Source organism: Palaemon carinicauda, chromosome 23 (genome assembly GCF_036898095.1).
Source record: "Palaemon carinicauda isolate YSFRI2023 chromosome 23, ASM3689809v2, whole genome shotgun sequence".
NCBI lineage: Eukaryota > Metazoa > Arthropoda > Malacostraca > Decapoda > Palaemonidae > Palaemon > Palaemon carinicauda.
The window spans coordinates 92,048,432-92,076,158 of NC_090747.1; the positions used below are offsets into that span (position 1 = coordinate 92,048,432).

The following is a 27,727-nucleotide window of genomic DNA, read 5'->3' on the forward strand; positions in this document are numbered from 1 at the left end:
CCGTCTCTAGCGTCATGTCCTTTATCCAGTGAGCAGCTAGATGATACTGAAGGGGGCGGAGGTGGAGTCTCCCTAACTCGATGAACAGGGCCAGCGATGAAAGTGTCCCTGTTAGACTCATCCACTGCCTGACTGAACATCGGTTCCTTCTCAGCATGCTCTGGATGCATTCTAGGGCTTGATTGATCCTTGGGGCCGACGGAAAAGCCCGAAAAGCTCGACTCTGAATCTCCATACCCAGATAGACAATGGTCTGGGATGGGACGAGCTGGGACTTCTCTAAATTGACCAGGAGGCCCAGTTCCTTAGTCAGATCCATAGTCCATCCGAGATTCTCCAGACAGCGACGACTTGTGGGAGCTCTTAAAAGCCAGTCGTCTAAATAGAGGGAGGCTCTGATGTCTGCCAAGTGAAGGAATTTGGCAATATTCCTCATCAGTCTGGTAAACACAAGAGGTGCCGTGCTTAGGCCAAAGCACAGGGCTTGGAACTGGTACACAACCTTTCCATAGACGAACCTTAGGAAAGGTTGGGAGTCTGGATGGATGGGGACGTGAAAGTACGCGTCTTTCAGGTCTAACGAGACCATCCAGTCCTCCTGCCTGACCGCTGCTAGGACCGACTTCGTCGTCTCCATCGTGAACGTCTGCTTGGTGACAAAAGCATTGAGAGCACTGACGTCCAGCACCGGTCTCCAACCTCCTGTCTTCTTGGCTACCAGGAAGAGACGGTTGTAAAAGCCCGGGGATTGATGATCCCGGACTATGACCACCGCTTCCTTTTGTAGCAAGAGCGACACTTCTTGTTGCAACGCTAGCCTCTTGTCCTTCTCCTTGTAGTTGGGAGAGAGGTTGATGGGAGACGTAGTTAGAGGGGGACTGCGGCAGAACGGAATTCTGTATCCCTCCCTTAGCCACTTCACAGACTGAGCGTCTGCACCTCTGCTCTCCCAAGCTTGCCAGAAGGTCTTGAGTCTGGCTCCTACTGCTGTCTGGAGAGGAAGGCAGTCAGAACTTGCCTTTTGCGGACTTGGAACCCTTCTTGGACTTGCCACGGTGACTGTCTGCACGGGTACCTCCTCTGCTGGAGGTTCTGCCACGAAAGGGCGGGATGAACCTAGATGCAGGAGTGTCAACTGCTGCAGGGCGGAAGGGTCTAGGCACGGAAGGTAAGGTTTTAGCCTTACGTGCAGAAGATGCCATAAGATCATGAGTATCCTTCTGGATAAGAGAGGCAGCCATCCCCTTAATCAGCTCCTCCGGAAACAGACACTTGGAGAGAGGAGCAAACAACAACTCTGACTTCTGGCAAGGAGTGATACCAGCTGATAAGAAGGAGCAAAGATGTTCTCTCTTCTTAAGGACTCCTGACACATACGAAGCCGCAAGTTCACCGGACCCATCCCGAATTGCTTTGTCCATGCTAGACATGATCAGCATGGCCGAGTCCTTGTCTGAAGGGGAAGTCTTCCTGCTTAAGGCTCCCAAACACCAATCGAGGAAGTTGAATATCTCGAAGGCACGAAAGACTCCCTTCAACAGATGATCCAAATCAGAACAGGACCAGCAGATCTTCGAACGTCTCATAGCCAACCTGCGGGGAGAGTCAACCAGACTTGAGAAGTCGCCCTGGGCAGAGGCAGGAACTCCCAAGCCGGGTTCCTCTCCCGTGGCATACCAGACGCCCGACTTAGAAGCAAGCTTGGTAGGCGGAAAGACGAAAGAAGTCTTTCCCAGTTGCTTCTTGGAATGCAACCATTCTCCCATAACCCTCAAAGCTCTCTTAGATGATCTGGCGAGAACAAGCTTGGTGAAGGCAGGCGCAGCAGACTGCATGCCCAGAGCAAACTCGGAGGGAGGAGAACGAGGGGTTGCAGACACAAATTGCTCAGGATACAAGTCCCTGAACAAGGCAAGGACTTTACGAAAGTCTAAGGAGGGAGGCGTAGACTTGGGCCCTTCAAAATCAGAGTGAGGTTCATCCAGATGTGCAGCTTCGTCATCCGATACACCATCATCCGACAGCTGAGTTGTAAGTGGCAAAGGTAGAGCAGAAAGCTGAACGGCTGAATCCGGCAGTACGGGTGCATGCGTACCTGCGGATCCAACATCATGCCGCTGCTGGTCGGTCTGCGAGCTGGCAACAACAGAAGCAGAGGGCTGGTGAGTGGGAGGGGCTGCGGTGGGTTGAGGAGCATGCGGTATGGTATGCAGAGCATGCTGTAAGGTATGCGGCGCATGCTGCATGGTATGCGGAGCATGCTGTAAGGTATGCAGAGCATGCTGCATGGGCTGCGGAGAAAGCCGCATAGTGCTGGAACCCGGCAGCTCTACAGAACCTTCCCACTGCTGATGCGGTAGCTCAGGCATGTTAGCAGATGGTGCAGCAAGAACATGCGTCTGGCAGGGTGGAGGGTGGACTGCGCATCGGTGGTGGAGCTCTCACAGGTGGAGTGTGGGAGCAGGCAGCCGCAGTATCTGCTGAGCGCACAACCTCGGCGGGTTGTAGGTTAACAGGAGCAGTGATAACCTTCTCAGCATGATACTCCTGCATGAATGCAGCAAGCTGAGACTGCATAGTCTGCAGCATGGACCACTTAGGGTCTACTGTGGTTGGAGCAACAACAGACGGAGCAGTAGCCTGTTGAGGGACCACTCTACCTCTCTTGGGAGGTGTGCAGTCATCAGATGACTGCGGCGAGTCCGAACTGACCCAGTGGCTACACCTGGGCCGTTGGACTCGCTCGGAAGGGACCTTACGTTTGAGCGGTCGTGAGACCTTGGTCCACCGTTTCCTCCTGGAAACTTCTTCCACAGACGAGGAATGTAAGGGCTCATTCGTCTGTATGTGGATGGGACGATCCTTAACAGATACGTCCGCAACCACTGAGGATACATCCGTGCGCCGATCAAGGCCTGCCGAACCCTTTGGTCCTTCGACATTGCTTCTCCCCTGGGCTTGGGAGCTTGCAAGAGGTCCCGGACTGGGAGGACGACTGGCACGCACAGATGTACCCTCATGCGCAACACTGACACTGACACTTTGCACATCACTAGCACTAACACTTCCCACTGCACTTTTCGCTTTCAGCTCTCTGACATCTGCCAAGAGCTGATTACGGTCATTAGCCAATGACTCCACTTTGTCACCGAGAGCCTGAATGGCACGCAACATATCCGCCATACCAGGCTGAGCACTCGTAGCAGGTTCGGGAGTCACCACCACAGGGGAAGGAAAAGGTTGAGGGGCATGGGGAGAGGAAAAATCCACAGAGCGAGAAGAACTCCTCCTATTTCTCTCCTTCTCTAACCTATGTGCATATCTAAGGAATTCGTTAAAATCGAATTCCGAAAGCCCAGCACATTCCCCACATCGATCTTCCAATTGACAGGATTTACCCCTACAATTGGAACAAACGGTGTGAGGATCTATAGAGGCCTTCGGAAGACGCCTAGTACAAGTCCTAACGCTACACTGCCTGTACTTAGGTACTTGAGACTGGTTAGACATCTTGAATTTAGAAGTAGTCAAGGGGGGATTCCAAAATCTAGCAAAGTTCGTTACCAATTAATCTAAATTAATTCCAAAAGCTTGCTAAGCTAATGAGAAAGCTTCCTGAATAGCGAAGGCTAAAACTTTAGAGCAAATACATCACCAAATCGTGAACAATAACTCCAAAATCAACAGCGTATCCAAGTAGGTCTTGCCGGCGGCACGACAGAGGAAAAATTGAGTTCTTGTTGACAAGAAGTACTTGAGTACCTGCTCACAGATGGCGCTGTTGTGTACACCCCCACCTGGATAGCGATCGCTGGCGTATCCCGACCGTAGATTTCTGTCGGGCAACGGAGTTAACAGCTACATGATCATCGGGTAAGATTAATATTGAAAAAGCAGTTTTTCGTAATTCAGTACAGATAAAAAGCAGTTTTTTCGACTTTATAACAAACTTAGTTCATGTACTTGGCATAATATTCCTGGTTACGCCTTTACCATTTTTTTATTAATAATCTATGATACTTTTGGACAATTTAAATACTGAATAATTTAAAACCCATATGTATATATTTCAAAATATAGATGTGCAAGCATGATTCCTCAAATGTTTTTCTGGGGAAGAAACAGAACAATTCAATGCTTATATATCAACTTTTTAACCAACTCGCCGATTCATCCATAAAAGGAGGATGAAAACCGAGGCAGGAAAAATAGAAACCCACAAACAGGAAAGCTTTTGTTAACATTCAAAATGCTGATTGCCTCAAAAGTGGAACCCCTTTCCAAGAGCAAATCTGAACAACTACTGTATAAAATGTCTATAGGCTAAGAATCTTTACACCTTACTTTAAACACTTCAAATTTGATTAATTAAAGCAAACTACACACATTTAATAGGGAACTCTAAAGTAAGTAATTAAACTTGGAGAACAGGCACACAAATTCAGTAACTATCAAACAACCATGAAAAATAGTGCCAAATTGATCACTTTCTAGTTTTCTTCCAACACAAAACTGACTTGACTTAAAACTGAAGAACATGAGTAAGTTTCATGTTAGAAAGGTTCAATTTTCCATTAGTTAATATATATTACAAAGTATTTACCACTGCTTATACTAACGAAAGGAGAATATCAGTCCATGGTAAATGTTTGACCTTCACAAAATATAAATAGAGCCAAGCTAAATAATTTGTAACTTAAAACATCAACACTGATGGGCAAGATTTATCCAAGAAATGGTCTTTTTAATAGTAACAAGGGGATTTTTGTAACCTCGTATTTTACTGTGTAATTAAAGAACTTTTAATAGTCAAGAGTAGCAAGTGCTATCACAAACAATATAACAGTATAACTTTTAATGAAAAAAAAGGATATCATTAAAGAGCCTCACACCCCTTAAAGATATCCCTTTTTTATTTAAAGTTTTACTGTCATATGTCAAATAGTCAACTTTGAAAGTGACCTATACATAAAAAAAAAAAAAAATTGCCAAGAAATTTCTAATGTACAGCTTTTAGCATATAAAATACTCTTTCAAATAGTTTTTACAGGAAAAAAATTGCTCAAAAAACAAAAAAATACGATTTTGAAATTATGGCAATATAACATTGTTTTAATCAAACTTTTTCTATCCTATGTCATAACTAAAATCTCTTAAATTATCTTTTAAATTATCTTTGATGCATGTAGAAACATGAAATTAAAGTATAAATTTTTAAGGGCCATTGTCTATGTGTAACAAAACTGAGCATATTTCTTAGCCTTACCTGAGCCATAAGTAGAGATCAAACACATCAAATACTTCTTCTAAATGAACCAGGTCAAGAATAGTATTTGGAGGAGAAAATGGCCACTTGATTTGGTGACAAAGCCAGTCTAAAGTTACAGGTTCATTTTGAGAAAACTGACGAGCAAACTGAGGAAGATTTTTAAAAAGTTTAATGATGGATCACCTTTTACACAGAAGTGACAAAGAAAATAATACATGCTAGGTAGAGTTAAGAGTCCTTATAAGTTGCATGTAGTTTGTCCCATTACAAGTCGGCTGTCACACCGTTCAGATGTTGGAGACTATACTAACATTAAAATTTATCAAAGTATCCGTCTTGGATACCAAGTACTGTATGTACAGTATTAAAAATTGTCTACATTATTCCTATCTAATCTCCTTTACCAGGTCTAAATCACTTCATATGCCTATTCATGAAGATGTTTTAGACTTAAAATTCCTATTACTGTATACATTGCATATAGTATACACTAAAAGCAAATATCAAAATATGTAAAAGATGATTTCTTCTATAGTAACTTAATAAGGTACTTTACATAGAAGTTAAAAAAATTGCACCAAAATCTTACGTTAGATATTCAATAGTAAATCACAGGATCACATCTAAAGGTGTCTTCTATGTAAATGCCTTGGAGAAAAATAAATTCGAAAGACAATTGTATTTTATCTTCTTGGAGCAAAATCAATTCAAAAGACCATTGTATTTTATCTTCAAGACTGCAGTCAAAAACTTTTACAGCCAATTAAGAAATAAGTTTAAGTAAAATATCTCTTACCTTAAGGAACATTGCACAGACAAAAGGCATTTTTTTGTTGATAGGAGCACAGCAAAACACATAACGAGATCGTAGTTGTAGAGGAATGTGCTGAATTAAATCAGCTAAAAACTTGAAATCATCCATGATACACATGAAATACAAGGAAGAATCTACTGTGCAAAGGCTCACAAAAATATCCTGAAAAGGAAGATTTATACTGTATAGTATTTATTATTATTATTATTATTATTATTATTATTATCCAAGCTACAACCCTATTTGGATAAGCAAGATGCTATAAGCCCAAGAGCTCCAATAGGGAAAAATAGCCCAGTAAGGAAAGGAAATAAGGAAATAAATTATGAGAATAAATTAACAATAAATCATTCTAAAAACAGTAGCAACGTCAAAACAGATATGTCATATATAAACTTTAAAAAGACTCATGTCTGCCTGGTCAACAAAAAAGCATTTGCTCCAACTTTGAACTTTTGAAGTTCTACTGATTCAACTACCCGATTAGGAAGATCATTCCACAACTTGGTCACAGCTGGAATAAAACTTCTAGAATACTGTGTAGTATTGAGCCCCGTGATGGAGAAGGCCTGGTTATTAGAACTAACTGCCTGCCTATTACTACGAACAGGATGGAATTGTCCAGGAAGATCTGAATGTAAAAAACAAGAATGAACAACTTGCATTCTTGTAAAATTCAATAATGACTGATGAAAATATTATCTTGGCCTATTATCTATTGAATGGTTTATAAAAAGGTTAAAGGTGTATAGTTACTAAAGTATGATTCCTCCTTATGGATTACAAGAAATACAACACCATTCTACAGAGTACATAATTCTCAAAGAATTGGAGAGTTAACCAATTCCTCATCTCTTGCTTTTAAACATTAATGGATACGTTGAAAAGGAATAAGATTTAAATGGAGAATTGAAGTTAAAAATCAAGGGGATACTGTGATGTGGAAAGTTTCCACTTGCTTAATTAAGGAGACAAGGAAGTTCTAAGGCTACAAAATTATACATCATGGAAAATGTTATACATGCATGAAGTATTACCATCACATGAATAACTATCATAAGACTTTCACCATCCTGTTTAGTCATTATAAACCTGGAAATATCAGTACTATCCTGTTCCTATTAATAACTGACATTGCTTTTACACTTTTTTTTTATATTAGAAAAAGCTAAAATGTGTAATTTATTATTATTATTATTACTAGCTAAGCTACAAACCTTGTTTGAAAAGCGGGATACTATAAACCCAAGGGATCTAACAAAATAGCCCAGTGAGGAAAGTAAATAAGGAAATAAACTATGTGAGAAGTAATGAACAATTAAAATATTTTACAAGCAGTAACAACACTACAACAGATCTTTCATATAAAAACTATAAAAGGACTTGTGTCAGCCTGTTCAACATAAAAACATCTGCTGCAAGTTTGAACTTCTGAAGTTCTACCGATTCATCTACCTGACAAGGAAGATCATTCCACAACTTGGACATAGCTAGAATAAAACTTCTAGAATAATGTGCAGTATTGAACCTTATGATGGAGAAGGCATTACTATTAGAATTAACTGCATACCTAGTACAGTACTGTATTACAAGCAGGATGGTACTGTCCGGGTAGATTTGAACGTAAAGGATGGTCAGAATTATAAAAAATCTTATGCAAAATACTTAAACTAATTGAATGATTGTGCCAGAGATTAATATCTAGATCAGAAATAAGAAGTTTAATAGACCTTAAGTTCCTGTCTAACAAATCAAGATGAGAATCGGCAACTGAAGACCAGACAGGAGAATAATACTCGAAACAAGGTAGAATGAAAGAATTAAAACACTTCAGAATAAATTGGTCACCGAAAATCTTATTAGACTTTCTCAAACAGCCAATTTTTTGTGCAATTGTAGAAAACACAGTACCGTGTTTCTCAAAAGTAAACTTTCTGTCGAGAATCACATCTAACATTTTAAAAGATTCATACGAAGTTAAAGAAACAGTATCAGTGCCGAGATACGGATCTTGAGGAGCCACCGTCCTTGACCTACTTACAATTATTTTTTTTGAGTTTTGTTAGGATTTAGCTTCATGTCCCATAATTTGCACCATGCACTAATCTTAACTAGATCTCTATCAAGGGATTCAGCAACCCCAGATCTACATTCAGATAAAATTGGTGCAAAGAGAGTGGCATAATCTGCTTATGCATTGAGCTTGTTTTCTAGGCCAAAACACATGTCATGTGTATATAGTATGAAAAGCAATGGGCCAAGAACACTACCCTGAGGAACACCAGCTATCACATTCCTATACTCATTATGGTGCCCGTCAACAACTCTGCAATCTATTACTTAAAAATTCAATAATGATTCTGAGAAAAGACCTACCCACTCCCAACTGTTTGAATTTGAAAACAAGGGCCTCATGATTAACATGCTCAAAGGCAGCACTAAAATTAAGGCCAATCATACAAACTTCCTGGCAACAATCAAGTGATTTCTGTACAGCAATGGAGATTGTAAGAAGGGCATCACATGCTTCGAGGCCTTTGCAAAAACCAAATAGCAAACTAGGAAACAAATGATTACCTTCAGTAAAACTATTTAGGTTTAGCCATAAAACGTTCAAAAACTTAAAAGATAATATGGGAGTTATGGAAATTTGGCAATAATCAGTTGGACTTGAGCTACCACAAACACATTTACCAATTCTCCAACAAGTGCTAAAAGCTCCTCTTCTTGCTAACTTATGTAAAATAACATAACTTTGGAGCTATGAAATCTGCTGTCATTATAAAGAAACAAAGGAAAAATACCATTTAGGTCTATATCTCCATACGCTTCAAAGTTCATCAAGAGAGCTTTAATTTCACGAGATTGAAAAGCTAAACAGGTTAGTTTAGCCTCTGTAAAACCGGAATGAGGAAGATAAAGTTTCTCATTACTCTTCTTACTGTCAAACACATCAGCCAAAAATGTTGCCTTTTCCTTTGGACAGTGAATGACAGAGCCATCTGGTTTAAGTAAAGGAGGAACTGATGCATCTACGCCATAGAGTGCAGATTTAAGGGTAGCCTACTATTTATGTTCCTGAGTTTTACCAGAAAGGGTTTCTATTATGGTTAAATTGTATTCCTTTTCAATTAAAACATAAATTTTAAACCGAGTATAGTTATTCCAAGTCAATAATGATATTTTAAAAACTATAATAAATTATAATAGGAATCATATAATAAGTAACAATAATTACTATGAGATTGGAAAGTGTGTAGCTGGGTAGATGATATGCAAAGAGCTCTATCTGATCAGCAGTTGGATGGAGTCCAGCTTGTTCTATGTCCGGAGGAATATTTCCTAAAAGCCTTCTCAAAGTTGGTAGGTCTTCAGACTTCATAGTAGTAACATAACCCTGCAAATAAATAAAATCAACTTTATGCACTGTCAAGATTAACACAAGATAAAAAAAAAAAAGGTAAATTAGCTTTACGTCAAATAAAATTTTCCACTGTTTTTAACATAGTCCCTCCCATCCCATGTCTTACACAAGGTAGGGCACTCTACACACACACAGTCCCTCCAACTTCAAAACTGCAGAGGGTTTAACACACAAGGCAGTTTCCTCAAAACCTTGCAGACAACAATCAAAGAAAATTGCTCAAATCACCAACAATTTTCAGGAAATTAACCTTCACCTTTGTGCATTTGAAACCTTACATTGGAAATTTTAAAACAAATTTGACATCAACAATCAAGTTCAAAAGTCCAAGAAAGCTTGGCAATTATAGAATTTCTAATTCACTCACATGTTCCCACTGTGTTCCATAGCGTCCTGCGCGTCCTGCTATTTGTAAAGCAGTTGAAATACTGATAGTTTCCATTTCCTTTTCTCCTTTCTCATTTATTGTAGGCTTGATTAGCGAGTAGAAAACAATGCGGCGAATACTCCTGAAGGAGAAATTCCGTTGTAATTTACATGAATATGATTATGCAAAATATTAGGCTCTATGATTCCATGCTCTCAAAATTATTTTACTAATGATTACTATAACATTAACCTAACTAAAACGTGGAAAAGTCCAAGACTATATTTACGTTGTGTGGACATCGTGCAAAAATATTTGAGAAACCAGTGGATCAAGAAAGGATTTTTCTTGGGCATAAAACTTTGATAAAAACTACAAGATTTCCATTTCACCTAAAAAAACATTAAAAACATTAAATCCAAGTAAACCAAACTTGAATAGGTTTGGTAATGAATACTGTATGCAGCTACCAAATAATTTTTTGACAAAATAATTATTTCTTTAAAGTAAATTAATTTAATAGTACATTCCCATCCCTTTCCAAATGCTTAAATATAAGATCAAATTTCTAAAACCTTATCAGCTTTTCCTTGGGAAAATCCATTACTGACCAACAAACAAACAAAACACATGGTACCGAACCTGAACAGCCCCTAGACACTGGAGAAATCCTCCTCCTCAATACTTAGGGAGCCATAAAGTTTAGTGAATTTGTAAATATTTTGCTAACATACATACCGGATTAACTTTCAGGACTGGTGATGAACTTTTCATTTAGAAATAAATATCTGTTGAAACTGAGAACATCCTATCCTCTTTTCTGATGGAAAAATATTACCAAAGCTGAAAATTTCACAGTAAACTTTACCCGAATTGAGAATTGTTCAGTCTTGATAAATCACCTCCTTCATTACCTTCTTCAGGACTCCTGAAGATGTCTGAGAAGCCCGAGACTTTATAGAATTGTTGATGCAAATTTGTAGAGATGGGAAATTTCTATAATAGAATCAACATTAAGGAAAGGGATGTGATACTCTTTCCTTACTATTAACAATTCTCAAGAACCTGATGTAGACTTTCCTTGATGTGGGGTTGAACCGAAATAATATTCCTTCTACCGGGGCATTATGTAATTGATGGTCATCAGCTAGTTCTATTCCAGTAGGACAATACATCACAGACCTCATTGAATCATAAGTTGTCTTATTAGATATTTAATCCATCACTTTCGCCATCTTATCAAATTCTAGAATGGGGTCACAGACTAGAGCAGATATTGAGCTACTTCTGATTATCAGACAGCTTTAAAAAGAAAAATGCAAATTTTCCTTTAGTTTTGACAAAACTATAAAACATTCACTACTTCTATGGTATAAAAGAAAATACATGGTCTGTCATTGAGGAGAGGGTGAGGCAGTGGAAGCTTCATGCATGGGCTACTTCTCTGGGTTGGGGATCCTACATAGGCAACCCCGGAGAGGATATGTAATTACAGTATTTCTTTGGTTAAACATTGAAACCTCACACTTAGTTGATATAAGCCCTTTGACCTGAAGGGAAGTCTCCAAATAATAAACATTATTATCATAATTCTGTTTATGGATGACTATTTTGGGGTTCATTTAGATCAGATTGTAACCCCAAGACTAGAGTTAAAAAAAAAAAAAAAAAGGGGGGGGGGGGTAAATCTTGTAGATGTATTTTGTAAGTGTGCAGTGGGAAAAAAAAAGGGTAAATCTTGTTGTTGTATTTTGTAAGTGTGCAGTGGGAAACAGCAACATAAAATTCAGTAGTTACCTTTGTTTTAACAGTTAGGCAGCTGGCATTAAGAGTCTACTTTAGCCCATTCCAATAGATATCTATTGTTGTTCAAATACCAAAGTTCATGGAACAGAATTTTGATTTTTCCTCATACTATACATAACTATGTTCGAGGATCAACATATTCAAGATAGGAAGCATTTGACATCTGATGTTCAACTGTACTTGACAACAAATGCAAAGATTCGGAAAGACTATGGGCCTACTACGACTTAAGAAAAGAATATTGGTTGCGAGCAAAACACTTCACCACACAGCCAACAGATTTGGCTAGCAGAGTCTATGAATACTTTCAAATAAGTATCTCATAGACTAAAAGCAAAGGTCACTATCATTATTTTATTATATATCCATTTGAAAATGGCTAACTGAACACATTCATTCTTGAATTGTGTGAAAACTGAAAAAGAACAGAGTTAAGACAGCAATACATGAAATAAGCACACATTAGATCAAAAGGAAATAGCACTGCTGCCTAGGATCAGGTATTGCTTGCTATAAACTATAAAAGACAGTACCATCTTAAGAGTTATAAGCTGGAATATGGAAATTAACAATCCTATAGTTTACTTACAAATTAAGGCCCATTCCAATGGCATCTGTAGCTACCAAGACTTTGCATGGATGATCTGGGTCATTAAATTTGTAAGCCTGGGCCAACTTTGTTCCAGGAGGCAGACCTGAAATAAAAAATCGAAAAATGTTATTTTCATTAGTAAAATAAATTTTTGAATATACTTACCCGATGATCATATAGCTGTCAACTCCGTTGCCCGACAGAAATCTACGGTCGGGATACGCCAGCGATCGCTATCCAGGTGGGGGTGTACACAACAGCGCCATCTGTGGTCAGGTACTCAAGTACTTCTTGTCAACAAGACCTCAATTTTCTCCTCGGTCCACTGGTTCTCTATGGGGAGGAAGGGCGGGTCCTTTAAATCATGATCATCGGGTAAGTATATTCAAAAATTTATTTTACTAATGAAAATAACATTTTTCAATATTAATCTTACCCGATGATCATGTAGCTGATTCACACCCAGGGTGGTGGGTGGAGACCAGCATACATGTTAACAAAGAAGCTAAGTATCCCGTATTTCATTTTATTAGTTATTCAAAATAACAATATAAAATAAATAAGTACCTGGTAAGGAAGTCGACTTGAACCATTACTCTGCCTTTATTAAGTACGTCTTCCTTACTGAGCGTAGCGGTCCTCTTAGGATGCTGAACGACTCTTAGGTGCTGAAGTATAAAGGGCTGCAACCCATACTAAAGGACCTCATCACAACCTCTAACCTAGGCGCTTCTCAAGAAAGAATTGACCACCCGCCAAATCAACCAGGATGCGGAAGGCTTCTTAGCCGACCGTACAACCCAAAAACAACAATAAAAAGTATTCAAGAGAAAGGTTAAAAAGGTTATGGGATTATGGGAATGTAGTGGCTGAGCCCTCACCTACTACTGCACTCGCTGCTACGAATGGTCCCAGGGTGTAGCAGTTCTCGTAAAGAGACTGGATATCTTTGAGATAGAATGATGCGAACACTGACTTGCTTCTCCAATAGGTTGCATCCATAACACTCTGCAGAGAACGGTTCTGTTTGAAGGCCACTGAAGTAGCCACAGCTCTCACTTCATGTGTCCTTACCTTCAGCAAAGCAAGGTCTTCTTCCTTCATATGAGAATGAGCTTCTCTAATCAGAAGCCTGATGTAGTAAGAAACTGCGTTCTTAGACATTGGTAGCGAAGGCTTCTTAACAGCACACCATAAGGCTTCTGATTGTCCTCGTAAGGGTTTTGACCTTTTTAGATAGTACCTAAGAGCTCTGACTGGGCAAAGTACTCTCTCCAGTTCGTTACCCACCAAGTTGGACAGGCTAGGGATCTCGAACGATTTAGGCCAAGGACGTGAAGGAAGCTCGTTTTTAGCCAAAAAACCGAGCTGCAAGGAACATGTAGCCGTTTCCGATGTGAAACCTATGTTCCTGCTGAAGGCGTGGATCTCACTTACTCTTTTAGCTGTTGCTAGGCATACAAGGAAAAGAGTTTTTAATGTGAGGTCCTTAAAAGAGGCTGATTGGAGCGGTTCAAATCTAGATGACATAAGGAACCTTAGGACCACGTCTAGATTTAAGCCTGGAGTGGACAACCGACGTTCCTTTGAGGTCTCAAAAGACCTAAGGAGGTCCTGTAGATCTTTGTTGGTGGAAAGATCCAAGCCTCTGTGGCGGAAAACCGCTGCCAACATACTTCTGTAACCCTTGATCGTAGGAGCTGATAGGGATCTAACGTTCCTTAGATGTAACAGGAAGTCAGCAATCTGGGTTACAGTGGTACTGGTTGAGGAAACTGCATTGGCCTTGCACCAGCTTCGGAAGACTTCCCATTTAGACTGATAGACTCTGAGAGTGGATGTCCTCCTTGCTCTGGCAATCGCTCTGGCTGCCTCCTTCGAAAAGCCTCTAGCTCTTGAGAGTCTTTCGATAGTCTGAAGGCAGTCAGACGAAGAGCGTGGAGGTTTGGGTGTACCTTCTTTACGTGAGGTTGACGCAGAAGGTCCACTCTTAGAGGGAGAGTCCTGGGAACGTCGACCAGCCATTGCAGTACCTCTGTGAACCATTCTCTCGCGGGCCAGAGGGGAGCAACCAACGTCAGCCGTGTCCCTTTGTGAGAGGCGAACTTCTGAAGTACCCAGTTGACAATCTTGAACGGCGGGAATGCATACAGGTCGAGATGGGACCAATCCAGCAGAAAGGCATCCACGTGAACTGCTGCTGGGTCTGGAATCGGAGAACAATACAATGGGAGCCTCTTGGTCATCGAGGTAGCGAACAGATCTATGGTTGGCTGACCCCACAGGGCCCAAAGTCTGCTGCAAACATTCTTGTGAAGGGTCCACTCTGTGGGGATGACCTGACCCTTCCGGCTGAGGCGATCTGCCATGACATTCATATCGCCCTGAATGAACCTTGTTACCAGCGTGAGCCTTCGATCTTTTGACCAAATGAGGAGGTCCCTTGCGATCTCGAACAACTTCCTCGAATGAGTCCCCCCCTGCTTGGAGATGTAAGCCAAGGCTGTGGTGTTGTCGGAGTTCACCTCCACCACCTTGTTTAGCTGGAGGGACTTGAAGTTTATTAAGGCCAGATGAACCGCCAACAACTCCTTGCAATTGATGTGAAGTGTCCTTTGCTCCTGATTCCATGTTCCCGAGCATTCCTGTCCGTCCAATGTCGCACCCCAGCCCGAGTCTGATGCGTCCGAGAAGAGACGGTGGTCGGGGGTCTGAACAGCTAACGAAAGACCTTCCTTGAGAAGAATGCTGTTCTTCCACCACGTTAGAGTAGACCTCATCTCTTCGGAAACAGGAACTGAGACCGTCTCTAGCGTCATGTCCTTTATCCAGTGAGCAGCTAGATGATACTGAAGGGGGCGGAGGTGGAGTCTCCCTAACTCGATGAACAGGGCCAGCGATGAAAGTGTCCCTGTTAGACTCATCCACTGCCTGACTGAGCATCGGTTCCTTCTCAGCATGCTCAGGATGCACTCTAGGGCTTGGTTGATCCTTGGGGCCGACGGAAAAGCCCGAAAAGCTCGACTCTGAATCTCCATACCCAGGTAAACAATGGTCTGGGATGGGACGAGCTGGGACTTCTCTAAATTGACCAGGAGGCCCAGTTCCTTGGTCAGATCCATAGTCCATCTGAGATTCTCCAGACAGCGACGACTTGTGGGAGCTCTTAAAAGCCAGTCGTCTAAATAGAGGGAGGCTCTGATGTCTGCCAAGGAATTTCGCAATATTCCTCATCAGTCTCATAAACACAAGAGGTGCCGTGCTTAGGCCAAAGCACAGGGCTTGGAACTGGTACACAACCTTTCCAAAGACGAATCTTAGGAAAGGTTGGGAGTCTGGATGGATGGGGACGTGAAAGTATGCGTCTTTCAGGTCTAACGAGACCATCCAGTCCTCCTGCCTGACCGCTGCTAGGACCGACTTCGTCGTCTCCATCGTGAACGTCTGCTTGGTGACATAAGCATTGAGAGCACTGACGTCCAGCACCGGTCTCCAACCTCCTGTCTTCTTGGCTACCAGGAAGAGACGGTTGTAAAAGCCCGGGGATTGATGATCCCGGACTATGACCACTGCTTCCTTTTGTAGCAAGAGCAACACCTCTTGTTGCAACGCTAGCCTCTTGTCCTTCTCCTTGTAGTTGGGAGAGAGGTCGATGGGAGATGTAGCTAGAGGGGGATTGAGGCAGAACGGAATTCTGTATCCCTCCCTTAGCCACTTCACAGACTGAGCGTCTGCACCTCTGCTCTCCCAAGCTTGCCAGAAGGTCTTGAGTCTGGCTCCTACTGCTGTCTGGAGAGGAAGGCAGTCAAAACTTGCCTTTTGCGGACTTGGAACCCTTCTTGGACTTGCCACGGTGACTGTCTGCACGGGTACCTCCTCTGCTGGAGGTTCTGCCACGAAAGGGCGGGATGAACCTAGAAGCAGGTGTATCAACTGCTAAAGGGCGGAAGGGTCTAGGCACGGAAGGTAAGGTTTTAGCCTTACGTGCAGAAGCCATGAGGTCATGCGTATCCTTCTGGATAAGAGAGGCAGCCATCCCCTTAATCAACTCCTCCGGAAACAGACACTTGGAGAGAGGAGCAAACAGCAACTCTGACTTCTGGCAAGGAGTGATACCAGCAGATAAGAAGGAGCACAGATGTTCTCTCTTCTTGAGGACCCCTGATACATATGAAGACGCAAGTTCACCAGACCCATCCCGTATTGCCTTGTCCATGCTGGACATGATCAGCATGGCCGAGTCCTTGTCAGAAGGGGAAGTCTTCCTGCTTAAGGCTCCCAAACACCAATCGAGGAAGTTGAATATCTCGAAGGCACGAAAGACTCCCTTCAACATATGATCAAGATCGGAAAAGGACCAGCAGATCTTCGAACGTCTCATAGCAAACCTGCGGGGAGAGTCAACCAGACTTGAGAAGTCAGCCTGGGCAGAGGCAGGAACCCTCAAGCCAGGTTCCTCTCCCGTGGCATACCAGACGCTCGACTTACAAGCCAGCTTGGGAGGAGGAAACACAAAAGAGGTCCTTCCCAGTTGCTTCTTGGAATGCAACCAGTCCCCCATAACCCTCAAAGCTCTCCTTGATGATCTGGCGAGAACAAGCTTGGTGAAGGCAGGCGCAGCAGACTGCATGCCCAGAGCAAACTCGGAGGGAGGAGAACGAGGGGTTGCAGACACAAAGTGTTCAGGATACAATTCTCTGAACAAAGCAAGGACTTTGCGAAAGTCTAAGGAGGGTGGCGAAGACTTGTGTCCTTCAACATCAGAGTGAGGATCATCCAGATGAGCAGCTTCATCCTCCGATACATCCTCATCCGAAAGTTGAGTTGTGAGTGGCAAAGGCAGAGCAGCAAGCTGAACGGCTGAATCCTGCAGAACGGGTGCATGCGTACCTGCGGATCCATCATCATGCCTCTGCTGGACAGACTGTGAGCTGGCAACAACAAAAGCAGAGGGCCGGTGTGTGGGAGGGTCTGCGGTGGGCTGAGGAGCATGCGGTATGGTATGCAGAGCATGTTGTAAGGCATGCGGCTCATGCTGCATGGTATGCGGCTCATGCTGCATGGTATGCGGCTCATGCTGCATGGTATGCGGAGCATGCTGTAAGGTCTGCAGAGCATGCTGCATGGGCTGAGGAGAATGCCGCATAGTGCTGGAACCCGGCAACTCCTGATGCGGCAGCTCACGCATGTTAGCAGATGGTGCAGCAAGAACATGCGTCTGGCAGTGAGGACTGCGCATCGGTGGAGGAGCTCTCACAGGTGGGGTGTGGGAGCAGGCAGCCGCAGTATCTGCTGAGCGCACAACCTCTGCGGGTTGTAGGTTAACAGGAGAGGTGTTAACCTTCTCGGCATGATACTCCTGCATAAAAGCCGCAAGCTGAGACTGCATAGTTTGCAGCATGGACCACTTAGGGTCTACTGTGGTTGGAGCAACAACAGACGGAGCAGAGGCCTGTTGAGGGACCACTCTACCTCTCTTGGGAGGTGTGCAGTCATCAGATGACTGCGGCGAGTCCGAACTGACCCAGTGGCTACACCTGGGCCGTTGGACTAGCTCGGAAGGGACCTTACGTTTGAGCGGTCGTGAGACCTTGGTCCACCGTTTCCTCCTGGAAACCTCTTCCACAGACGAGGAATGTAAGGGCTCATTCGTCTGGGAGTGGAAGGGACGATCCTTAGCAGATGCGTCCGCAACCACTGAGGATACATCCGTGCGCCGATCAAGGCCTGCCGAACCCTTTGGTCCTTCGACATTGCTTCTCCCCTGGGCTTGGGAGCTTGCAAGAGGTCCCGGACTGGGAGGACGACTGGCACGCACAGATGTACCCTCATGCGCAACACTGACACTGACACTATGCACAGCACTAGCACTAACAATTCCCACTGCACTCTTCGCTTTCAGCTCTCTGACATCTGCCAAGAGCTGATTGCGGTCACTAACCAACGACTCCACCTTATCACCGAGAGCCTGAATGGCACGCAACATATCAGCCATTGCAGGCTGAGCACTCGTAGCAGGTTCGGGAGTCACCACCACAGGGGAAGGAAAAGGTTGAGGGGCATGGGGAGAGGAAAAATCCACAGAGCGAGAAGAACTCCTCCTATCTCTCTCCTTCTCTAACCTACGTGTATATCTGAGGAATTCATTAAAATCGAATTCCGAAAGCCCAGCACATTCCCCACATCGATCTTCCAATTGACAGGATTTTCCCCTACAATTGGAACATACGGTGTGAGGATCTATAGAGGCCTTCGGAAGACGCCTATTACAAGTCCTAACACTACACTGCCTGTATTTAGGAACTTGGGAATGGTCAGACATCTTGAATTTAGAGGTAGTCAAGGGGGAATTCCAAAATAAAGCAAAGATCGTTAACCAATGAATCAAATTAATTCCAAAAGCTTGCTAAGCTAAGGATAAAGCTTCCTGAACAGCGAAGGCTAAATTTCAGAGCAAATACATCACCAAAACGTGAAAAAAAGACTCCAAAATCAACAGCGTATCCATGTAGGTCTTGCCGGCGGCACGACAGAGGAAAAATTGAGGTCTTGTTGACAAGAAGTACTTGAGTACCTGACCACAGATGGCGCTGTTGTGTACACCCCCACCTGGATAGCGATCGCTGGCGTATCCCGACCGTAGATTTCAGTCGGGCAACGGAGTTGACAGCTACATGATCATCGGGTAAGATTAATATTGAAAAATAACTTTCATTAACAATTGAGAAAAAAATAGTGTTATTCTCCTACCCAAACTTCCCCATGCAGGAATGTTGGATTTATTGTAATGAATTAAAACTTATATTAACACATTATTACTATTCTCTATTAAATAAAAAATTAGGAAGAAATAGTTTTCCAATAAATGCTCAAGCTGTTAGTATTTAAAACTAATCTGCTTGTCCATGACTGTCCTTGGATTTAAGATATTTCTTAGGATTTTTGGTGTATCACCATTCTTGAAAAGATTAAAAAATCAAGAAATTAACTACCACACTTATGCCTATGTAAATCAAAAACTTTAATACTCTAAAGTTTTCTGTAACTTGCCAGAAGCCTGATAAAAGAATTATCAACACACAATAACCCCAACTATAACATAAGACCTAACATTAAAAACTGGTGCAGTACAGCTGTAAATCTTAGCTTTATAAAGTAATTTAAAAATTATAAAACTAGCAAGCCCCTTGCACGTTTCAAGTGTATATCATTTGACAAACTATGTTCACTATTCAGAATAAAATTGAATCTTAAATGTTAAAAGACTGTTGGCTCTACTATACCTCCATAGATTACAGCCACTTCATGACCCCTTCTTTCAATTTCCCTTGAAACATAATGGATGTCTCTCTTGCTAAAACATACTATGCAATCTCCAGGATGAACATTATCTAAAGTGTGAAGTCCAGAATTCTCAACACTTAGGGGAGTCAACCTCTTATATCGTCTAACCTGAAAAAATTACAGGACTATAAAAGAATCAAACAATTTTAAAAAAAAGGTCATACAAATTCATAGTAAACATTAAGATGTATCTACAGATTAAAAGAGCATTAACAGAGTACTCTGCATAACCAAATACAGGATACCTTGTATCACAGTCCTCGCTCATCTCATTAACAATGCTATAGTGTCCAACAAAGTAATTCTATCCTCTTCATTATGATATTAATTACACAGTTATAAAATGTGTCTGTACAGGTATTAATTAATTTGGAATAAAGATACTTACAGAAAACAAACCCTAAATATGGTCATGCACAAGAGTCCATCATCAAACTGTTACATTACCATAGCCATTGAGTTATGCATTATTAAAGTTTCAAACTTTCTTGTGAACCATTCCTTTTCTTAACCCTTTAACCCCCAGGCTATTTGGAAATTTCCAACCCTTATTATTTTCCCAGCACATTTTTCAGTATATTTTATTTAATTGCTCAAACAGCCTTAATTTTTGTCATAGAGAGGTCAGGTTGGTCTCATTCTCTTGGAAAATGCCTGAATTTTTTCAAAAAATTATCCAAAATATGAAAAAAATAATTTTTATAGCATTTTTTTGCAAGGACGTACCAGTACGTCCATGGGGGTAAAGGGATGGCTTTTGTGAAACGTACTAGTACGTCCTTTGGGGGTAAAAGGGTTAAGCATTGTGTTCTAAAGAACTTTTTTTTTTTACCACAATTTCTTCATATAATAAACCATGCATTCTATAAACAATATAAAAAAAAATTTTCCTCCAATTTCTTTTCATTATAAATCATAAAAAGGGTATTGTACAGTATTCTGAAATACACGTCTGATACTGGTCAAAGCGAGGGATCTTGCTCTAACAATAAATTATTCAAAACTCAAAAAGTCTTTGGTTCCTTCTTTAATCCTCAAAACACTTTACCTAGAAAATATTACACAAATTTCTTACATCAAGATAAGAAAAAATGGGTGCTGCAATTCACAATGTGTTACAGTATATACCTCAACTTCACAATCTGAATCATACCATACTGATTGATCAGTTAAGGTTGAATACTTATCATAGGACCAAAGAGTGATTATGGTTGAACATTTATGTTAGAACCAAACAGAGGGGAAAGACACTGGATCAAGTGATCTTGATGACGACCAGACTTGAAGTTGTGTATGGTCTCGCACCACTGATCAGTCTTGCTCACAAAGTCCTAGTGTAAGCTACAATTTAATGTCTAGTAATAAATGGCTAAAAGATTTCCAGGGAGAAGTTAAGAATTAACCAAGTTGAATGGGTATATCTTGCCTTGAGATCATTTCAACTATTCGTGTTACCGAAACTCATAGTGATATAGTGATAGTTTATATGGCTATACCATGAACAATGCATTCTTTTTTCTATTTTATGCCTGAATGTATTCTGAAGATCCACCCCCCCAAAAAAAAAAAGATACAGGATGCTTAATATCCACACTTGGGTAGAAATCTTGGATATCTTCATGCAAGGGAGTCTCCTATCGTCGTATATCGTCGGCGCCCACTCGTGTCCGAGTATTGGGTTCTGTCGTTAGCCATCAGCCTCCTATCTTTGAGGTGGGTGCTTATGTCTGATGTGGCTGTTAGTCTGTGGTGGAAGAGTCGCGGACAGTGTTCACAAGGGAGGGTAGGTGGTGGGCGGCGCTGTTCTAATCGCTCTCTCCTTCTCCTCCTAGCCTCCTCATTTTGTCTCCTCCTCTCCTCGAAGTCCACGGTGCCATGGTGTACTGTACTCCTCCAGGTTTTCCTGTCCCAGGCTGTTTCTTCCCATGAGGAAGGATCGATGTCAGTTAGAGCCAGGGTGCGCTTTAGTTGATCTTTATAGCGCATTTTCGGGGCTCCTCGTGGTCTGGTGCCCTGGGTCAGTTCTCCGTAGAATATCTTCTTTGGGAGCCTAGATGGATCCATCCTATGCACGTGTTCTATCCAGCGGAGGCGGTGGTGGATGATGGTGGCCTCCACGCTGGTCAGCGAAGCACGTTCTAAGACTTCAATGTTGGTGGTGTGGCTCTCCCAGGGGATTTTCAAAATCTGCCTCAGTTTAATTTGTTGGAAGCGTTTTAGGTTTTTAATATCGCTTCTATATAGCGTCCATGTTTCACATGCATACAGGAGCGTGGAGAGGACTACTGCCCTGAACACCATTATTTTGGTGGTCATTGTCAGTGCGTGGTTGTTAAATACACGGCAGTTGAGTCGGCCAAAGGCGGAGTGGGCTGCCCTGATCCTGTTCTCCACGTCCTTTTTGCTTGTGGGAGCTGATGTTAGGATGCTCCCTAGGTAGGAGAACTGGTCCACCTGTTCTAACGGTTGGTCATTCACTGTGGTATTGAAGTTTGGGAGCATCAGTCCTGGTGGATGTTGGACGAGGGTCTTGGTTTTGTCTGTGTTGACTTGCATCCCAAAACTTTCGTAGGCAGAGTTGTATGCATCAGCTAACGACTGCAGGTCCTCTGCCGTCTGACCTGGGGTGGCATTGTCGTCAGCATACTGCAGTTCTCGCACTGCACACAAGGTGGTCTTGGTTCTGGCGCAGAGTCTAGCGAGGTTGAAAACGCCTCCATCCATGCAGAAACGTAGGTCGACTGAGGGTGTGTCTGGGGGAATCTCGTTGAGCATTGCTGCGGTGTATAGCGAGAAACACGTTGGGGCCAGAACACAGCCCTGCTTCAGGCCGCCGTTGATGGGGAATGGGCCTGAAAGAGAGTTCTGGTGGCAGACTCTCCCAACCAATCCGTCATGGAGGGCACGCACGAGCTTGACAAAATCGGGTGGACAGCCATATCTTTTGAGGACAGCCCACATGGCAGGTCGAGGTACTTTGTCGGAGGCCTTTTTCAAATCCCAGAAGATGAACATTATTGGCTGTTGTTGTTCGAGGCTCTTCTCTTGTAGTTGTCGCGCTCAGAAGATCATGTCTATTGTCCCGCGGGAAGGTCGAAAGCCGCACTGGGACTCTGGCAGGACGTCTTCTGCGAGAATAAGGAGACGGTCAAGGAGAATCCGAGCGAAAATCTTACTCGCGATGCTTAGTAGCGATATTCCCCGGTAGTTGTTACAGTTCTCCCTGTCTCCCTTCTTGAAGATGGTAATGATGTTTGCATCGTGGAAGTCACTGGGGGGGGGGGGTCTTGGTCTCCCATATTTTCAGTATAAGGAGCATCAAACGGTTCCTCAACCCGGGGCCACCGTGATTGAGGAGCTCCAACGGGATGTTGTCTGGCCCTGGGGCTTTGCCGGGCTTCATGCGCTGCAGGGCCTTGTTGAAGTCCTGAAAGGAGGGTGGTAGTGCCATCCAGTGACGGACGAGATGCTGCGGGGTCATTCGCAGGAGATCGTCTGGGGTGTCTGCACCTGGCCAGGATGCCCTCGCTGTCGGTGATGGTCATGGCCCTATCCCCGTCCTTCAGGCCGCCCACTGATGACCGTGTGGGACCGAATATTTCCTTTGTTGCTGCATAGAAGCTGCGCAGGTCACGTTGGTCAGCGAAACTCTGTATTTCTGCAGCTTTTCTTTGCCACCAGGTGTTCTGGGCTTCACAGATCCCTCTTTGGCAACCAGCTTCAACCACCTTGTGAGCACATTTGTTAGCTGCTGTTGGTTTGTTTTCCAAAGTCAGGAGTGCTTGTCGTTTGGTTTCAATGAGAAGAGAGATGGTAGCATCATTCTCATCGAACCAATCCTGCCGTTTCTTGGTGGTGTTGCCTAGTGTTTCCTCCGTGGCACGGGCCATGGCGTTTCTGAGGGTGGTCCAGTGGTGCTCAACAGTGGCCTGACCCACGGGGTCTGCGAGGTGTCGTTCGCAGGCCTCCTTGTAGTTCTGTGCCACCTGTGGGTTGCGGAGCTTGCTACAATCAAAGCGTTGGTGTGGTACGCTGTCAGGTGCCCTTCTGGGTGGTCGTAGGGTCGTCACGGAGAGTCGGGAGATGAGGAGTCTGTGGTCCGTCAAGCAGTCGTCCGCTCCGGGCATGGATCGGGTGATGCGGACGTCTCCTCGGTCTCTGGCTCTGGTCAGGACGTAGTCCAGGGTGTGCCAGTGTTTAGACCGTAGGTGTCTCCATGTGGTCTTTGTCGCTTTGGTAACTGGAAGATGGTGTTGGTTACCACAAGTTGGTGTTCTGCACACAGACCCAGTAGGAGTTGACCATTGGCGTTGCAATTTCCAATGGCATGGCGGCCGATGATTCCCTCCCACAGGCGATGGTCTTTGCCTACTCGGGCATTAAAGTCGCCAAGCACAACGAGCTTGTCGTTGGCGGGCACTGCCTGGATGGTGCGGTCGAGCTGGGTGTAGAAGGCAGCTTTGTCATCATCGGTTGAGGTCATAGTCGAGGCGTAGACAGAGATCAGGGTGAGGTGTCTGTCCCGCGTGATGGGGATGCGGACAGTCATCAGGCGCTCACTGATGGCCTTGGGAGCGAGGTTGTGCTGCTGCACTAGCTGGGAACGGATGGCAAAGCCGACACCGTGGATGCGAGGCTCCTCTAGGGCCTTGCCTTTCCAGAAGATGGTGTAGCCTGTTCCAGCTTCCCTGATGTTGCCCTCTTTGGGTAGTCTGGTCTCGCTAAGAGCCGCCACATCAACATTGAAGCGGGCTAGCTCCTTGCAGACGAGGGCTGTACGTTATTCCGGGCGGTTGGTGTTCGTCACGTCTTGGAGGGTGCGGATGTTCCACGCACCCAAGGTTAATATTTTTTTCTTGTTGTTTCGACCGCATTAGTGGGATGTCCGCCAGCGGTGAGCTGACCAGACGGGTTTGCCTTGTCTGACGTTTACCCCACCTTTTCTAGGGGCCTCCCCATGTGGGGTGGGCTGCGGTGTCCTCAATAGGCCAGCCCAGTCACGGGTCCAGCTGCCGAACTCTGGTGTCACGGCACCGTCACCAGAGAGCGATTAAATTTTAGACTCGCCGCCTGAGTGCAGTCGTGGGCTAAGGGCTTCCAGCTATCCAGGCCTGCCCCCTTCACCCATGGTGTTGTCGCCTCAGGACTTGGTGGTGGTGATGATGATGATGATGGTGAGAGAGATGAAGAAGGGTGGAGGAAACGACAGAATGCCAGTAGCTGGGTATATTGTTTTGGGTGGTCGTGGCTTTGCACCGGCCACGCACACACACTTGGCCCACATCGTTTTCACCGCAGCTCAAGACATATGAGACAGGCGGCTTCTCCGATGTTGGTTGCATCGGGCTGCCGGGTTCTTGTTATGTCAAGGCCCGCCTTGTTGCCTACCCGACAGGCATTGCCCTCTTCCACATCTAACTCCCCATTTAAGTAGAGGTCAAAGTACCAGGCGCAGCTAGACTGGATTGAATTGATTATAAATATTAGGCCACAGGCCAGCAACTGGGGCTAGTGAGGTCATTCAGCACAATAATAAATATTTAAAAAAATAAAATGTTTTAAAGACATTTAAAAGATCACATTCACTTGTAACTAAAAGTCTTTAACACATCTAAAATATTAAGCAAGGAAAAATCAATCAAATTCTAATATTAAGATTGATTTTATGTAGATAACCAACAACAGCACCTATATTAACATCTAAATTACCAGGAATGGATTTCCAACCAAGATGATACTTGTGAAGCCAACTCAAAATAGAACATATTTGTGAGCAACACAGATATGACAGATCTTCCGAGGCTAAAAACATTCATATCAGGGGGTTAATATTAGCTCATATATTTATATATTTTCAATTATTGGTAAGGAATGGACAGCACCAATTCTCTTGCCCTTTTCTTAAAATGTATGATCTATTAAGTAGCTTCATAGAGTGGACAAGCTCGGGTCGCGGGAGTGGCTCGAAAGGTAGAGGTCACAACTTGGACAAGAATGGAGAATTGGCCCTTGTGGGAGAAAAGGGGTAACTCTCATCTCTCCTACACTCCCACTAGCCTTCCACACACTATGTCTTTGTTTACCAAACTGGGTCAGCAATCCTGTTTCTTTTATTCTAAAGTTGAGGGTTTGTATTCATGTCTGAACAGAAAAAACGAAGGATGGCACTAATAAAATGGCGGGGGGTGGGAGAAAATCTTCAAAAGGGGTGGGCGAACTTTAGAACTTCCTGATAAGACACTAAATGTAATATATGTAATTCAGATTTGTTGAGGTTCTTTTGTTCATAAACCACAAGGTCAGATGACACTTTGGAGTAAATTAGCATGGGATTGGAGTTTGACAAACATGATGGCTGTAACTGATTGGAGAGGGGAAGTATTACCGTTTCCAAACCTAAATACAGTTAATGATATAAAACGTTTATTGTAGTTTTTTATTATGAATAAAGCCACACACAAAAAAAAATCTTTTGACATACCTCTACTTCTTCTCCAGCAGCTAATGCTAGTTCTCTAACCATATCTATTGCACACTCTTCACCACAAACATGAACTTCCCGGGCGCAGAGACCAAGGAATGCTCTTGTCCATGCCCAGCCCCTCTGAGGATCTCTTACCATTTGTATTTCATCAACGACAGCAACATCATCTGGTTAAAGTAAATAAACAATAATAGAAAATACAATTATTTTTTTTCAAAAGTAAATACTTGAATTTTTTCATGGATATTAACCCTTTTACCCCCAAAGGACGTACTGGTACGTTTCACAAAACTCATCCCTTTACCCCCATGGACGTACCGGTACGTCCTTGCAAAAAAATGCTATAAAAATTTTTTTTTTCATATTTTTGATAATTTTTTGAGAAAATTCAGGCATTTTCCAAGAGAATGAGACCAACCCGACCTCTCTATGACAAAAAATTAAGGCTGTTAGAGCAATTTAAAGAAAATATACTGCAAAATATGCTGGGGAAAAAATTACCCCTTGGGGGTTAAGGGTTGGAAATTTCCAAAGAGCCTGGGGGTAAAAGGGTTAATACAGTAATTCTATTTTTTGTTACCATTAGCACTATTTATTGTAACAATCATGGAACATTACATTTTCTTGAAGTCACTCATTCAATACTATGTAAAGAAATGAACAAACTAATAAAAATATAAAGAACAGAACAATATGATACTCACAAACAGTATTAACAGAAGCCATTTCTACAGTACACGCGACATGACCTGCAGCCGTGCCATCTGTGAAGCCAAATTTCCTTTCTTCTCCAGTTACCAAGTCACAAGGTGTACCCTATCAACACAAACAAATGTATAAGCTATACTGCACTGCATAACCATCATAAAATTTTGTTTGCTACAGAAAAATAAAAACTCAAAAAGTATAATAGAGAACTTGTCTGATATACAACAAAATAGGGAAGGAAATATTAAAAGAGACAAAATTTTAAATTTTGATCTTGATTAATGTAAACAGCTATTTACCTAGTTAGTAATCTGCTCAGTATATAAGTATAGTTTATAATACTTACAAAACTAAGGTATAGAATAAAAGCTTATCTTAGTTCATAATAGACCTATAACAACAAATCCTTTTCAAAATTAAAGTAAAAATAACAATGGTGCACAGTCATACAGCAGGCTCTAAACACACATGAAGAGCAATCTCAGGAATAATTCAAAAGTAATGAAAAAATTCAATGAAGATGACGACGTTGAATGCGGAAGCAACAGTAAAACAGAGTAGGGAGGTAATGGAAATGATAGAGAGGTGAGGATACAGGACTTGATTGCGAGCATTTGATCTTTAGATCTCAAAGTAAGACAAGATTACTCAGTGCTTAATCTTTATCTCCTTTATGAGAATATTATGACTCTACTGTACACGCCTTGTCCAGTAATCCTTCTATTGCTGGAAATATTTTTCATAATCTGTTATGATTTCTAACAAGGTCTTCATATTTTTCTTGTCAGTGTGTACTCTAACACTGTACCTTTCAGCATCATCTTCATGGAGCCACAAAGATAATAACTTGATGAGACTAGGCTTTATGAATATGACCCGAAAAAAAAATGCTCAGCTATCACACTCAAAGTAATGAACA

General features: G+C 42.8%; 1 protein-coding gene across 1 annotated transcript in view; it reads right to left on the bottom strand.

Moving 5' to 3' along the window:
- Positions 1-27,727, bottom strand: part of LOC137617008 (ATP-dependent RNA helicase SUV3 homolog, mitochondrial-like) — a 110,479-nt gene that overhangs the window by 39,137 nt on the left and 43,615 nt on the right. Inside the window, exons 7-14 of the mRNA XM_068346867.1 lie at positions 26,805-26,916; positions 26,098-26,267; positions 19,556-19,724; positions 12,270-12,375; positions 9,875-10,016; positions 9,322-9,480; positions 6,066-6,245; positions 5,267-5,415 (exon numbers count right to left, since the gene is read on the bottom strand). Of these exons, the coding sequence (XP_068202968.1) occupies positions 5,267-5,415; positions 6,066-6,245; positions 9,322-9,480; positions 9,875-10,016; positions 12,270-12,375; positions 19,556-19,724; positions 26,098-26,267; positions 26,805-26,916 (1,187 nt within the window). The remainder of the gene's footprint in view (positions 1-5,266; positions 5,416-6,065; positions 6,246-9,321; positions 9,481-9,874; positions 10,017-12,269; positions 12,376-19,555; positions 19,725-26,097; positions 26,268-26,804; positions 26,917-27,727) is intronic.